At 44.4% G+C, this 16,118-nt stretch overlaps 1 protein-coding gene across 3 annotated transcripts in view; it reads right to left on the reverse strand.

Moving 5' to 3' along the window:
- The window catches only part of EHHADH (enoyl-CoA hydratase and 3-hydroxyacyl CoA dehydrogenase), a 49,557-nt gene extending 48,857 nt beyond the window's left edge, over nt 1-700 (reverse strand). The window contains exon 1 of one of the 3 annotated variants that reach the window (XM_048863747.2): nt 532-700. In XM_048863747.2, coding sequence (XP_048719704.2) covers nt 532-608 — 77 coding nt within the window. In that variant the 5' untranslated portion in view covers nt 609-700. The remainder of the gene's footprint in view (nt 1-531) is intronic. The other 2 variants (XM_048863745.2, XM_048863746.2) reach the window with 2 other exon arrangements.
- Nucleotides 701-16,118: the final 15,418 nt, after the last annotated feature.

Genomic DNA, 16,118 nt, shown 5'->3' on the forward strand with positions numbered 1-16,118 from the left:
ATACCAGGCCTCTGATACACGGGCGTATATCTCAGGCTCTCTTCCCACTACAGTGCCCACACAAGGAACTTTTGTCTTTTTAAGTAAATGCAGTAAAAGTCAATTGATTATAAAGTAAGCAGGTTAATGTTTAGACAAACCACCAGCTAATTCTGCAACACTGCCAAATTCCCTTCCAGTGCCAGGGTTCTGTGAAGCCAGGGCCAGAGTACAGGGTCAGGGTATCTCTGCAGGGCACCGGCTGTGCGTGTCCGACCGGGGCACACCCGGCACACCGCGCTACTGGGGCTCGGCCGCCGAACCCCGGCCTGTCCCTGCTGCGGAGGGAGCTGTGCGGAGGGAGGTGCTGGAGCCCAGCCCAGCCCCAGGCGAGGTGCACGGGCGAGCGGAGATACTGGCTCTGCCCACCACCGCACAGGCTCAGCACGAAACAAGGGGTGCCCCGCTGCCCTTCCCGGCGCTGCAGCGCGCCCCTCACCCCGGGAGCTGCTGCCAGGCTCCCCCAGTGTGACGGGGAGCCCCGGCCGTTACCTCAGCGCGTTGAGCGGGGGGTTGTTCAGGCGGATCATCGCCACGGCCGCCGCCCCACGCTCGCACTGCTGCGCCATCCTCACCGCCGGCGGCCTGGACTGTGCCCGGGGCGGGGCCCGCCGGCGGCCGGGCGGTCCCGTGTTCCCGAGCGGCTGCGGCAAAGCCCTGGGGAGCGCTCGTGAGCTGGCGGAGCGCCCCGCCCCCCGCCGCAAGGCACAGCCCCGCCCGCACACAGCGGTACAGGGTGCGCGCTCCCACCGCAGCGCATGCTGCCACTGCTACAACATTGAGACACAGTCACCCCTCCCAGAGCACACCTCCATTGCATGCCCCCCCGCCCTCAACAGCTGCCCATTGGGTACAGTGCTCCCGCAGAGCACATCATTGCCCCATCCCAAGGCACACCAGACCACTCCCAGACGGGACAAACCACCCTCCCCAGCACACCGCCATGGGCTACGTCCGCCTCGCGCGTCCGGAGCCCATGGCCAGCGGGGACAACCCCTCCCCCACCCAGGAGAGACACGCACCACTCCGTCACACCCTGTATTCCTTGTGTCCCTGTACCGGGGGAGTAGGTGGCCTGCTCCTGAGGGGCAAAGGATTTTCTGTGTAGAGTTTCAAAAGTGATATGTGAAACACCAGCTGAATCTTCAGAGAGCAGGGTAGCTGTAGTTCAAAGGTGACTGCATTAACCTGCTGCAGGATCTTGAAAGGACCAAGGCATCGAAAGTCCAGCTTGCAAGCAGGTCTGTCGGTGCAGAGATGCCCTGTAGAGAACCATACCTTTTGTCCCACTGAGTAGGTGGGGCCTTGTTGTGGGGTGCTGGTCTGCATTCCATTTATAGTCTGCTCTTGCTTTTTCCAGGTATCCCATTACTTCTTCCCAGTCCCAGTGCATCTGCTGTATCAGGTCTGAGGAGGCCAGGTTGGGAGAGGAAGGGAGTAATTGGGTGTGGTACACATAGTTAGTAAAATAGGGGCTTTGACCTATAGTCATATGTGCTGAGTTGTTGTAGGCAAATTTTGCATAATGGAGAAGCAAAGACCAATCATACTGGTGGTGACTGATGTAGTAGCACAGCTGCTGCTCAAGAATTATGTTGGCCCTTTCTGTTTGGCCTTTAGACTGTGGCTGGTATGCAGAGGAAAGACAAGTGCAGACTCCCAGCAGGCACAGGGCCTTGCACCAGAACCATGTCATGAATTGTGATCTCCGCTCGGACGTGATGTGTTCCAGAAGGCCAGAGGCAGAATACATGGCTAATCCATAGCTGGGCTGTCTCTTCAGCAGAGGGGAGGCCTGCACATCCACCAATGTGATATATTCCATCATGTGCCAGCAATGCCCCTCTGCCATGTACATTGGCCAAACCGGACGATCTCTACGCAAAAGAATAAATGGACACAAATCAGACATCAAGAATTATAACATTCAAAAATCAGTTGGAGAACACTTTAATCTCTTTGGTCACTCAATTTCAGACCTAAAAGTCGCAATTCTCCAACAAAAAAAACTTCAGAAACAGACTCCAATGAGAAACTGCAGAATTGGAATTAATTTGCAAACTGGACATGATTAAATTAGGCTTGAATAAAGACTGGGAGTGGATGGGTCATTACACAAAGTAAAAACTATTTCCCCATGCTAATTTTCCCCTACTGTTACTCACACCTTCTTGTCAACTGTTTGAAATGGGCCATCCTGATTATCACTACAAAAGTTTTTTTTTCTCCTGCTGATAATAGCCCACCTTAATTGAGTAGTCTCTTTACAGTTGGTCTGGCAACACCCATTTTTTCATGTTCTCTGTGTGTATATATCTTCCTACTATATTTTCCACTGCATGCATCCGATGAAGTGGGCTGTAGCCCACAAAAGCTTATGCCCAAATAAATTTAAGATTCACTAGTGATTTTCATTTGTGTACACTTTCCTTTAAACATGCAAACTGACAACGTGTGATTTTGTATGCAGTGTAGTTGTAGCCATGTCGGTTCCAGGATATTAAGGAGACAAGGTGGGTGAGAAAATGTCTTTTATTGGACCAACTTCTGTTGGTGAGAGAGACAAGCTTTTGAGCCACACACAGCTCTTCTTCAGGTTTGGGAAAGGTACCCACAGCTAAAGGCAAGGTGTTTAACAGTGGTGTTAACAGACCACTCTACTTTGAATGGTCCCTTAGAACATGTGCTAACTACTTATACTAAACAATCTGTTCCACCTTGAATCAAACTGTACCATAGAATCTCTATGGCTAGAAATTCCATGATTGGATAAAAAGAGTACAGTAGTAGGAATATACTACCAGCCACCTGATCAGGATGGTGACTGTGAACTGCCCTGGGAGAGTAGAGGGGCTATAAATATAGAAAACAATAATAGAGGATTCCAATTATCCCCATATTGACTGGTTACATGTCATCTTAGGACAGGATGCAGAGATAAAACTTCTAGACATCATGAATGACTGCTTCTTGGAGCAGCTAGTCCTGGAACCCACAGGGGGAAAGGCAATTCTTGATTTAATCCTAAGTGAAGAATAGGATCTGGTCCAAGAGATGAATGTAGCTGAACCTTAGTAATAGCAATCTTAATGTGATTAACTTTAAAATTCTTGTGGGGTGGAAATACCAAAGAAGCCCACCACAGTAGCATTTAACTTCAAGAAAGGGAACGATACAAAAATGAGGAAGCTAGATAAGTGGAAATTAAAGTAAAGTAATGAGAGTAAAATGCCTGCAAGCTGCATGGAAAATTTAAAAAACCACCATATTAGAGACTCAAATTAAATGTATTCCCCAAATTAAAAAAAAAAAAAAGCCACCATGACTAAACAACAAAGAGGCAGTTAGAGGCAGAAAGGAATCCTTTAAAAATTGGAAGTAAAATCCTAGTGAGGAAATCAGAAAGGCGCATAAACGCTGACAAGTCAAGTATAAATATAAATAAGGCAAGCCAAAAAAGAATTTGAAGAGCTATTACCAAAAGACACAAAACTAAGAGCAAAAAGTCCATCAGAAGCAGGAAACGTGCCAAACAATCAGTGGGACCACTGGACCAATTGAGGTACTAAAGGAGCACTCAATGAAAATAAGGCCATTGTAGACAAGGTAAATTAATTCTTCGCATCAGTCTTCACTGAAGAGGATGTGAGGGAGATTCCCACCTGAGCCATTCTTTTTAAGTGACAAATCTGAGGAACTGTCCCAGATTGAGGTGTCAGTAGGAAGTTTTGGAACAAACTGATAAATTAAACAGTAATAAGTCACCAGGACCACATGGTATTCACCCCAAAGTTCGGAAGGAACAGAAATATGAAGTTACAGAACTACTAACTGTTGTGTGTAACCTATCACTTAAATCAGCTTCTTTACCAAATGACTGGAGGTTAGTTAATGTGATGCCAATTTTTTTAAAAGACTCCAGAGGCTATCCTTGCGATTACAGGATAGTAAGCCTAAATTCAGTATTAGGCAAATTGGTTGAAACTATAGTGAAGACTAAAAATATCAGACACATAGATGAACATGATTTGCTGGGGAAGAATTAACATGACTTTTGTAAAGGGAAATTATGCCTCACCAATCTATTAAAATTCTTGGAGGAGTGTGATGCCGCAAGACCAGGTGACAGCTTAGGCCAAGGTTCCTAGGCCTCAACTGAACACTATCTGACTCACCTGTGTGTTAGTACTGCTAAAATAGGTATTAGACTAGACTTGTAACAGTGTGTTTAGACTTTGTCATGCTTGTAAATTGCTGCATACATTAATCTCACTTGTAATATCTGTAACCCATGCTGTAAGATAATACTTCAGTATTTGTTCTGTAACTGTAAAAATGTTTGCTCTCAAACTGCAAATCCAGTGAGGAATCATCACCAAGTGTTAAATACTAGTTTGCACCTATGATCTGTTACTCACAAGTGGTAACATCATCAGGATGATCCCATCACATTTGTCTCCAGCACTGAACAACACAGTGTCAATCTCCCTTTGTTATATAAACTATTTATAACTTTTTCTTACACATATGTATTAGTCTCTCATTTCCATGTTAAATCTCCTCATTGTCAGTTCAAACTTTCTAGCTTTTTAATTACTTTATCTTTTCTTTTTCTCACAAACATGATTACTCTGCAATCTTATACATGCACAACACTAAACATGATTACTATGCAGTTTCTTACAAATATGCAGTTCAGCTTATCCTTACGCTGTTAAATGTTATCAGAATATAAGAACAGCCATACTGGGTCAGACCAATGATCCATTTAGTCTAGTAGAATGTCTTCTGACAGTGGCCAGTGCCTGATGCTTCAGAGGCAATGAACACAACAGCAATTATCACATGATCCATCCAGTCGTCCAGACCCAGCATCTGGCAGTCAGAGGCTTAGGGACACCAAGAGCATACGGTTGCATCCCTGACCATCTTGGCCAATAACCACTGATGGACCTATCCTCCATTAACTTAATTTTTTTGGAACCCAATTGTACTTTATGCCTTCACAACATCCCCTGGCAATGAGTTCCACAGGTTGACTCTGCATTATGTGAAGTAGTACTTCCTTTTGTGTGTTTTAAACCTAATGCCTATTAATTTAATTGGGTGACCCCTGGTTCTTGTGTTATGTGAAGGGGGAAATAACATGTCCCTCTTCACTTTCTCCACACCATTCATGATTTTATAAACCTGTCTCATATCCCCCTTTAGCTGTCTCTTTTCAAAGCTGCATAGTCCCAGTTTCTTTAATCTCTCCTCATATGGAAGCGGTTGCACCCCCCGCCCAATCATTTTTGTTGCCCTTCTCTGTACCTTTTCCATTTCTAATATATCTTTTTTGAGAGACAGTGACCAGAACTGCATGCAGTATTCAATGTGTGGGTGTACCAGGCATTTGTATGGAGGCATTATGATATTTACTATCTTATCTATCACTTTCCTAATGGTTCTTATCATTTTGTTAGCTTATTTGACTGCCACCACTGCATATTGAGCAGATGTTTTCAGAAAATTATCCACAATGACCCGAAGTTCTCTTTCTTGAGTGCTAATAGCTACTTTAGACCCCATCGTTTGTATGTATAGCTGGGATTATGTTTTTCAATGTGCATTACTTTGCATTTATCAACATTGAATTTCATCTTCCATTTTCTTGCCCAGTCACCCAGTTTTGTGAGATCCCTCAGTTAAATCCTTACCAGACTGTGAAGAATTACAATCTTGAGTAATTTTATATCATCTGCTAACTTTGCCACTTCACTGTTTATCCCTTCTTCCAGATTATTTATGGGTATGTTGAACAGCACTGGTCCAAGTACAGATGCCTAAAGGACCCCACTATTTAACTCTCTCTGACCATTTGCACCTACCTTTTGTTTCCTGTGTTTTAACCAGTTACTGATCCATGAGAGGACCTTCCCTTTTATCCCATGACTGCTTATTTTGCTGAAGAGCCTTTGGTGAGGGACCTTGTCAAAAGCTTTCTGAAAGTCCAAGTACACTATATCCACTCACCCTTGTTCACGTTTGTTGACCCCCTTGTCACACTGTTTGGCGTGGCTCATAAGCAAGAATCCTAACCTCAGGCAGACTGTTAAGAAGCAGGGCACAAACCCCAAACTGGTTGTGAGTTCTATACTTAGATCTCAGCAACCACGTAACAAGTGTAAACTCAGGCACCATAAAGCCTTAACATGGAGTCACAGATGGTCTCCTTGGGCATTCTAATGTCTCTTGCCTCCCCAGGCAAGCTTGACTCTGTCGCTGATGGTCATTTTACACTTAATATCACAAAATATTCAGGTTACTCCCAGTCCCAAAGGATCAGTCACTTACACGAGGTCAGTTTGCACTTTAGATCTCACACCAAACAGTTGTAGCCAATCCTGTAGTAAACTAAGGATTAACTAAGAAGTAGTAACCGTTATTTACAAGGTTAAAACAGGTAAACAGACACACACAAATGAGTTGCAGTCTTACGTTTCAGATAGTGATAGAGCTGCTGAAATATGCCAGCTCTATAAGTCTTTTAGGGCTAAGCCAAGTTAATCCTGGGGGATCTCTTGCTTATGTTTAGGAATTTTTGTCCCTTAGAGTCCAAACAAGATAAAAAGACCCTAATTTCTTCTTGTCAAGGATTTTTATCCACATCTCCCTAGAGTTCAAGCTGATGGGACAAGTGCTTCTGCACCCCACTCTTCAAAGGTGTGCCGGGAGCAATCAACAAAGTCCTTGTTCTTTGATGGCTTACAGTGGTCCATTTGGATTTAATAGGCCTTCCTGATGGGCTGGAAATAACCATTCCTCACCACCTGCTAAGTGTTTTGCCTTAATAAAGATTTGTTAGACCCAGCTGCTAAGTAAATTATTTTCAAATCAAAATTCTGAGGAGCCAGGCAGATTGGGCTAACACCTAATATCCCAGAGACTGTAACCTAAGGATATTGAGGGGTTTAAGGCATTAAGGGACAATGGAATCACTGGGGAGATAAGTATCCTCATGGTGAGGGTCCCCTTAAGGAGATGAACATCTTCACAAGACCAAATCAGCTTGAAGCAGTGGTTAAACATCTGGAAGGCAACTTTTTTAGCAAAAAAGATTGCTATAAGAAAAGGGTAAAAACTGCAGTTGTTTGGGATTTGATAGTGACAGCCAGAGCTTTTATGAAATAATATGGAAACTGGAATGTTGAAAATATAAAACTGAAGTTAAATGCAGGCAGGTGAGATTCAAGAATTGACACACAAAGTCACTGAGCAATGGGCACACTATGTTATAAGGTCTGAGGCTTTGACTGAGAAAGCTCAAGAATGTGAGTCTCATAAGGAGCAGAAGGTGCTCTGCAAGCAGTGCAATTGGAGAATACAGAACCGACAGCGAAACTTTTGGAAGGAGAAAGCATTGATGTGGACAGTATAGTCTGAGGAGGCTCCACCTCCTTATAATCCACTTTTTCCTTCCTTGAGCAATCTGGACTCTAAAGCTGCCCCTAAAATGCCTGTCCCTTTGAAGCCTGTAATCACATCCACAGTTCAAAATAATCAGGGTGAAGGTACACGTACAGAGGTGAAGGTTAAACACCTTTCACTAGTGGAGGTATCAGCCATAATGAAAGAAATAGGTCCTTGCCCCAGAAGCAGGGCCACAGAAGAAGTGGATTAGGAAAACTAGGGAGCAGGTTGAATTTTGTGACCTGACTAGAGGAGATTGGGGGAGAATTTTGCAGAAGGGAGTCAGTTCTGAGGTTTGGTTGCATATTCCACAGGGTGTTAGAGGTCTGGGACAGTGCCAGTTCCTGTGTTCAGAAATTATCTGAGTTTTATTTGGATCTGCTGCAGCAACCACCATTGCCAGTGTTTGTTAAGCCAAAACCTGACAAGCCCCCTGCAGAATAGGAGTGATTTATGTGTGCTTATTCTCTGGTTATGAATAATCCAGCTCATGATAATCCAGGCTACCCACAACTTGTTATCGATTGGCTACTTCCAGATGTTAAAGAAGTAGTTAAAATGGTGTTTGATAGGGAGTTGTATGAACGTTCAGACTTTGGTTGAAAAAGCAGAACGTGCTTTTCGCTACGTGATGTAGGGTAAGAATAAGGACCCAGTGGATGAGGCTAAAGCACACAGGGTTGAAAGTGGCCAGGAATCCAAGCTAAGGGTAATACAGGATATTGTAGAAGGTGTGGCCAAGAGAAAGGAAGCAGCCATGCGTGCCCATGGATTCCCTCTTATGAGGTACAGAGGCGTAATGAGGTACTGGAGGAGGTGCAGAGGCTTCAGGAGTGGACCTCAGGGATGGGGAGCAGTCTATCAGCTAGAACCACTTCCCCGATTCCCCGATAGGGATACCAAGCCTCCTCCCACTCATCCAAGATTCTTACCTGCATTACCTTGTAGGAGCGGGGATGCCGCCAGGTGCTAACAGTTATAGGAGGCATTTGTAACAAGCTTTGCTTGATCCTGGGGTGTCTGTCTCTTTGACATCTTGAATTCAGGTGGGGATGTCACACAACCGTGCATTACCATGCCCAGAGTGACAGGACAAGGAGCCACTCACTGGCTTATATGACAAAGTTCTATCCTTGCCTCCGTGGTCCTGCGTTTCCTGGCAGATTTTGCTAGCCTCAGAGGCTCACTGTGACCCTCCATGTAACCCTTCTCTCTCTAGAGACAAGAGTCACAGTCTACTGAGCCATTTTCATCATAAGCCAGCGAGTGAGGTGAGGAGAAGTTATCCTTCCTTGCACGGTCTCTGTTGTCTCCCAGTCTCAGTGATTAATCAGGGGGCAAAGGGGGAGAGGGGGAAGAGCCCGGGCCCACCCTCGACTCCAGGCTCCAGCCCAGGGACCCTAAATAGCATCAGCTATGGTAGCTGACCTTTTAGAAACATGACATGTACAATTCTCTGGGCTACTTTCCTCACAGCAGCCCTCACTTCCTCAAGCTCCACTTCACCCTTACCTCAGGGCCTCCTTCCTTGTGCCTGATATGGTGTGTACTATTCAGTCTCTCCAACAGCGTAACTTCCTCCCACAGCTCCTGACATGCACACCCACCTGACTAACTGGGAGGCTTTTAACTAGTTTCAGCCAGCCCGATTGGCTTCAGGTGTCCCAATCAACCTAGCATTCTCCCTGCCTTCTGCTTAATTGACCTGGCGCAGCTGCCATTTCACTTATTCTGGTACCAGGGATTTGTTTAGCCTGGAGCTAATATATCTATCTTCCACTACTTTTCTATAGCCATCTGGCCTTGCCCTGTCACACTTACTAAACCCTTAGATGTCACTGTAGGCAAGTTCTCTGTTACTCATGTTTGTGTGGTCCGTGACTCTCAGGAGACTGCAGACCCAGCTGCAAAATGCAATAGCTTAAAAAGATCAGCTTTAAGATGCTAAATACATTGACTGAAAACTGTCACTCTGGCCAAAAAGGTAAAAAGTTTACAATCTCAGAATTTTGTAGCTAGTGAAGCCTTTGGAAATGTCCTATTTCACAAACTGAAACTGAATGATTTAAGGGAAATAAATGTTAAGTTAAAAGGAGTTTTGCACAGACTCTAAGGACACTGCAGAGCTCGAAAGGGACTAGACAGTCAAGGGTAGTACAAGGTTTAAAGAGCATAAGTGTTAAAGAGAACAATTTAAAAAAAGGAGGGGGGAATACCTACGAAGCTGAAGAGGAAAAAATGAGTAACAGCAGCTAACACTGCCTTTCAGAAGAACAGTTTAAGTGTAGCAGCAGAAACAAATAAAGAAAGCAAAGCATCAGTCAAACAGAACGTTGCTAAAACACAGCAGATAACAGACCTCAGGCCAAAATAAATAAAATAAAATAAAAGCTCTTGCATGTGAACACTGTATTCAAAACTGAAATATGAAAATAAAATGTGAGCTGCTTAATTTAAGGGAAGCCCAGTGAAAAATGAAAAGATTTTTTAGGGCTGTCGATTAATCGCAGTTAACTCACGTGATTAACTCAAATTAACTGTGATTAAAAAAATTAATAGCGATTAATCGCAGTTTTAATCGCATTACTAAACAATAGAATAGCAACTGAAATGTATTAAATATTTTGGAAGTTTTTCTACATTTTCATATATATTGCCTTCTGTGTTGTAACTGAAATCAAAGTGTATATTTTTTATTACAAATATTTGCACTGTAAAAATTATAAACAAAAGAAATAGTATTTTTCAATTCACCTTATAAAAGTACTGTAGTGCAAACTCTTTGTTGTGAAAGTGCAATTTACAAATGTAGAATTTTTTTTTACATAACTGCACTCAAAAACAAAACAATGTAAAACTTCAGAGCCTACAAGTCCACTCAGTCCTACATCTTGTCCAGCCAATCACTAAGACAAACAAGTTTGTTTACATTTACAAGAGCTAATGCTGCCCTCTTCTTATTTACAGTGTCACCAGAAAGCGAGAACAGGCATTTTCTTGGCACTTTTGTAGCTGGCATTGCAAGTTATTTACGTGCCAGATATGCTAAACATTTGTATGCCCCTTCATGCTTCGACCACCATTCCAGAGGGCATGCTTCCATGCTGATGATGCTTGTTAAAAAAAGAATGCGTTAACTAAATTTGTGACTGATTCTCTTTGGGGGAGAATTGTATGTCTCCTGCTCTGTTTTACGCGCATTCTGCTATATATTTCATTTTATAGCAGTCTTGGATGATGACCCAGCACATGTTCATTTTAAAAACACTTTCACTGCAAATTTCAGTAAATGCAAAGAAGGTACAAATTTGAGATTTCTAAAGATAGCTACAGAACTTAACCCAAGGTTTAAGAATCTGAAGTGCTTTCCAAAATCTGAGAGGGATGAGGTGTGGAGCATGCTTTCAGAAGTCTTAAAAAAGCAACATTCTGATACAGAAACTATAGAACCTGAACCACCAAAAAAGAAAATCAACCTTCTGCTGGTGGCATCTGACTCATGATAATGAAAATGAACATGCGTCGATCCACACTGCTTTGGATTATTATCAAGTAGAACCTGTCATCTGCATGGATGCATGTTCCCTGGAATGGTGGTCGAAGCATGAAGGGACATATGAATGTTTTGAATATCCGGCACATAAATAACTTGCAGTGCCATGAGAATGCCTGTTCTTACTTTCAGGTGATATTATAAACAAGAAGCGGGCAGTATTATCTCCTGCAAACATAAACAAACTTGTTTGTCTGAGCGATTGGTTGAACAAGAAGTAGGATTGAGTGGACTTGCAGGCTCTAAAATTTTACGTTGTTTTGTTTTTGAATGCAGTTTTTTGGGTACATAATTCTACATTTGTAAGTTCAACTTTCATGATAAAGAGATTGCACTATAGTACTTGTGTATTAGGTGAATTGAAAAATACAATTTCTTTTGTTTTTTTACAGTGCAATTACTTGTAATCAAAAATATAAAGTGTGCATTGTATACTTTGTATTTTGTGTTGTAATTGAAATCAATATTTGAAAACGTAGAAAACATCCAAAATATTTAAATAAATGGTATTATATTATTAACGGCGTGATTAATTATAATTAATTTTTTAATCACGTGATTAATTTTTTTAATAGCTTGACAGCCTAGTACCAACTAATATCTGTAGTATTGAATTTAACCAATTTTAAATTACCAAAGCAGCTTCCTGCTACAGGTAGGACTAAAGGAAATTCAAGGAAAATTCAGTCATACCACCATTGCATTCAGGGCTGGCCCTAGACCAAATGGCACCCCAAGTAAAAGGAGCGTCTTCAGCACCCCCACCTCCCATTTGTTAAACTTTTGAATACCTTATTTTTTTATTGCATTTGTCGTCCATTTCACACTTGGATGCACAATTTGCATGCATGATTTATCCCTCTCATATAAGATGATAAATTTGCAAGCTACGGTCTGTACATTTGTATTTATTCAAGCCATATATAAGCAAATAAAAAAATTACTTTGTCTAAGCTTACAGAAAGTTTTTAATTTTAAGAATAACTGAAACATACCAACACCAAGAAATTGAACTGTGCATCAAGATTGGGTGGACTAGTATTAAATAGTGTTACAGTAGGTGACAGCTATAGAATGTTACTCCTTGTCCTTTAGTTCAAAAGGTTGCTTTTCTTGCTTTTGCCCTCGTGAACTGAAGCACAACATCACAGAGATCCAAAAATTGGCCAATGGCATTCTGAAGGGATAAAATAGCAAGCAAGTCAGTCTCATCAGCCATCGTTGATCAAAAATATGCTTTAAGGAGCCTGATCTTCAAAAAGGTGCTCTTACCACTTGCTATCGTGACCATCAGTGTGAGCAGAATCCTCAAAGCTATCCACACTTTAGGAAAAAAAGTGTCCTTTAGCTCTGCATCATGAATGAATTGGAGAACTTGGGAGTGGAAAGTGCTTCCTGTGTTGCAAAATGTGATGCATGTTGTCCAATTTGACATAGGTCTTTATCATTGACTTCTGAACATTCCCCATATGTCAGCATCTGGTGAAGGTCCGTACAATTGTTCAAGAGTGTTTTCCTGTCTGCTGGTCATACAAAAACCAGGTTTTTTTGTGGTGCTTCATTTGTCCAGACTTTTCTTCGATGGTGTAGTGAGGTGGACTGGCCCACCCCAGACACGGAGGAATAGGGTGGCACCACCCCCTCGTGGGTGGAGCCCTACTCCTAGCTCTGTCCCCGGAAGCCAAGGGGTGGGGCTGGACGTATAAAGGCAGAACCCAGAAGCTGACTAGGGCCCTGGCCACTAGAAGGGACAGATGCATCCCCTGAGCACTCGCCCTGGGAGGTGGCAGCAGGCCTGCAGAGTGCAGACGACTGGACTGGACCACGTGGACCCTGGACTGACCTGACCTAGGGGGAAGCAGACAACTGGCCTGGACCACCTGGACTCCTGGATGACCCGGCCCCACAGGGAGCAGACGACTGGCCTGGACCACCCGGCCGACCCAATCCCGCAGGAGGCAGATGACTATCCTGGACTGCCGGCTGGCCCAACCCTGGCAGAGCTTCTGCTGGCAACTGAGGTCCCTGCTGACCACCTTACCTCACAGTACCAGCAGGTACCCTTGGAGAGGGCGTGTGGAAGTGGCCCAGGGGTAGTAGACCCCTGTCTAGCTGCAACGCTGGCAGAGGGTGAATTAGCATGTTGTGGCTTGGATCCCTGCTGACGTGGTGGCAGACCCCTCCACCACCCTTAGGGCCCGGGACTGGGATGCAGTGGAGTGGGAGGGCCTGCATCCCCCCCACCACCCAAGCGGTGGGTGGCAGTCTCCCCCTCCCTCAGGCTAGCTGAAGGAAAGCCTGAGTTAACTGACTTTGTTTCATAGGCGCCGACTCCATGGGTGCTGCAGGGCTGGAGTACCCACGGGGAAAAGTTAGTGCTCCCCCCCCACCTCCTCCTCTTCCCCCGAGCTCGTCGCGTCCCTGCTCCTCCCCTTCCCTCTCAGCACTTCCTGCCCGCCGCCTAATAGCTGTTTAGCGGCAATTAAGACTTTCTAGGAGAGAGAGGAATGAGTGGGGACGCAGCATGCTCAGGGGAGAAGAGACAGGGCAGGGGCGGGGACTTGGGGGAAGAGGGTAGAATGGGGGTGGCGTGAGGGCAGTGTAGCAGGTGAGCACCCACTGGGTCAAGAGGAAGCCAGCACTTATGCTTTGTCTGCAGCCCCACCCGAGTGCAGGATGGAGCTGAGTGACTTTGTTTACTGTCCCGCTCTGAACCAGAGCCTAGGCTGATAGGCTGGGCAGCAAACAGTCAGAGTACAGGCCTGAGCATGAGACTCTTTGCTGCCTTGCCCTGACGTGGGGCTGGGGCTCTGTAATTGTGTTTATTGTTCGGCACTGACCACAGGCCCGAGCTCATGTCTCCCATCGCCCTGCGGATTCCCCATGTCAGGTGACCCCTGGAGACGTAGTGGGGTGGATTGGCCACCCACAGACCCAGAGGAGGAGGAGCCACCTCTGGGGAAAAATGGACTACAGGTGGACTCGAGTAGTGTCAACGAGTGAGCAAAAACCCTCCCTCTTGAATTTTTCTTCTGAGCTTCCCTATCACCTCATTTCTATCCTCATAATCAAACTGTCTTCTTCCAATGAGCCTGTCTACAAGGAAACTCGTATTCGACTCCTAAATTTTCCACTATTTCTTTGGCAGCAATGATGGCATATTCAAATCTGTTCTCTCTGTAGACCACAATGAAATCAAGGCAGCTTCTCATCAAAGTTGTGGCAGCCACGCTGTCCATCAACTGATTTTGTAATGCCTTCCTTACATTACTTGGAACAGAATATTGTGCCAAACTACAATTGAGACCAGAAATTTGAAGTCCAGGATCTGGTTTACCAGGCTTTGCGTCTTGTATAAGATTCGGCTTCAGCTTTACTCGACTGTGCCAGTTCCAAGAAGGCATCATAAACCTTAGTCATTTGGTACGCCCGTGGCCTTACGGCTGTCAATGCAGCTCTACCAGTGAGTTTCACTTAGCGGCTTCATGGTCAGATTTGAAAGATTGTCAGTGAAGATCTTTGTCATAAATATAAAGGGAAGGGTAAACCCCTTTGAAATCCCTCCTGGCCAGGGGAAAGCTCCTCTCACCTGTAAAGGGTTAAGAAGCTAAAGGTAACCTCGCTGGCACCTGACCAAAATGACCAATGAGGAGACAAGATACTTTCAAAAGCTGGGAGGAGGGAGAGAAACAGAGGGTCTGTGTCTGTCTGTATGCTGCTCTTGCCAGAGACAGAACAGGAATGGAGTCTTAGAACTTTTAGTAAGTAATCTAGCTAGGTATGTGTTAGATTATGATTCCTTTAAATGGCTGAGAAAAGCATTGTGCTGAATAGAATAACTATTTCTGTCTGTGCATCTTTTTTGTAACTTAAGGTTTTGCCTAGAGGGGTTCTCTATGTTTTTGAATCTAATTACCCTGTAAGATATCTACCATCCTGATTTTACAGGGGGGATTTCTTTATTTCTATTTACTTCTATTTTTTATTAAAAGTCTTCTTGTAAAAACTGAATGCTTTTTCATTGTTCTCAGATCCAAGGGTTTGGGTCTGTGGTCACCTATGCAAATTGGTGAGGCTTTTTATCCAACATTTCCCAGGAAAGGGGGGGTGCAAGTGTTGGGAGGATTGTTCATTGTTCTTAAGATCCAAGGGTCTGGGTCTGTAGTCACCTAGGCAAATTGGTGAGGCTTTTTACCAAACCTTGTCCAGGAAGTGGGGTGCAAGGTTTTGGGAAGTATTTTGGGGGGAAAGACGCGTCCAAACAGCTCTTCCCCAGTAACCAGTATTAGTTTGGTGGTGGTAGCGGCCATTCCAAGGATAACGGGTGTAATATTTTGTACCTTGGGGAAGTTTTGACCTAAGCTGGTAAAGATAAGCTTAGGGGGTTTTTTCATGCAGGTCCCCACATCTGTACCCTAGAGTTCAGAGTGGGGGAGGAACCTTGACAATCTTCCATGTGATTGTCCTGTTTTCAGCATCAACTTATACCCTTTGCAGTACTCCAAAAAGAGATACTGAATCTAAGGGCTGGTCTACACTACACAGTTAGGTCAACCTAAGGCAGCTTTCATCAACCTAATTAGGTCAGTGTCTACACTTCAGCTTTGCTTCTGCCAATGTAAGTGCCCTACTACACTGACATAATAACTCCATGAGAAGTACAAGCCTCATGTCGGTGTAATTAGGGTGAGACGAGTGTCTGTGTAAACACTGCGTTTTTACATGGGCTTGTGACGGGTTGGATCACAGAAACCCCTCTGGGGCTGCCAACTGATGTGCCAAGACTACTTCTGCCCTTGCTTTCCCTATCAGCTTGGGACTCCAGAACCCTGCCAGGTGGTGCCAGACATGCTTACCGGCCACAAACACAGACCCACATCTAAACCACGTCCCACAAACTGCGAGCTTAACTGAAAGCAGCTTAAGAAGTGTTCTGTCACTCAGATGCCCAACTCCCAATAGGGTCCAAACCCCAAATAAATCCACTTCACCCGCTTTATAAGTATAAAGCTTATACAGGGTAAACACATAAATTGTTTGCCCTCTATAACACTGATAGAGAGATGCACAGCTG

The sequence above is a fragment of the Caretta caretta genome, chromosome 9 (genome assembly GCF_965140235.1).
Source record: "Caretta caretta isolate rCarCar2 chromosome 9, rCarCar1.hap1, whole genome shotgun sequence".
Classification (NCBI taxonomy): domain Eukaryota; kingdom Metazoa; phylum Chordata; order Testudines; family Cheloniidae; genus Caretta; species Caretta caretta.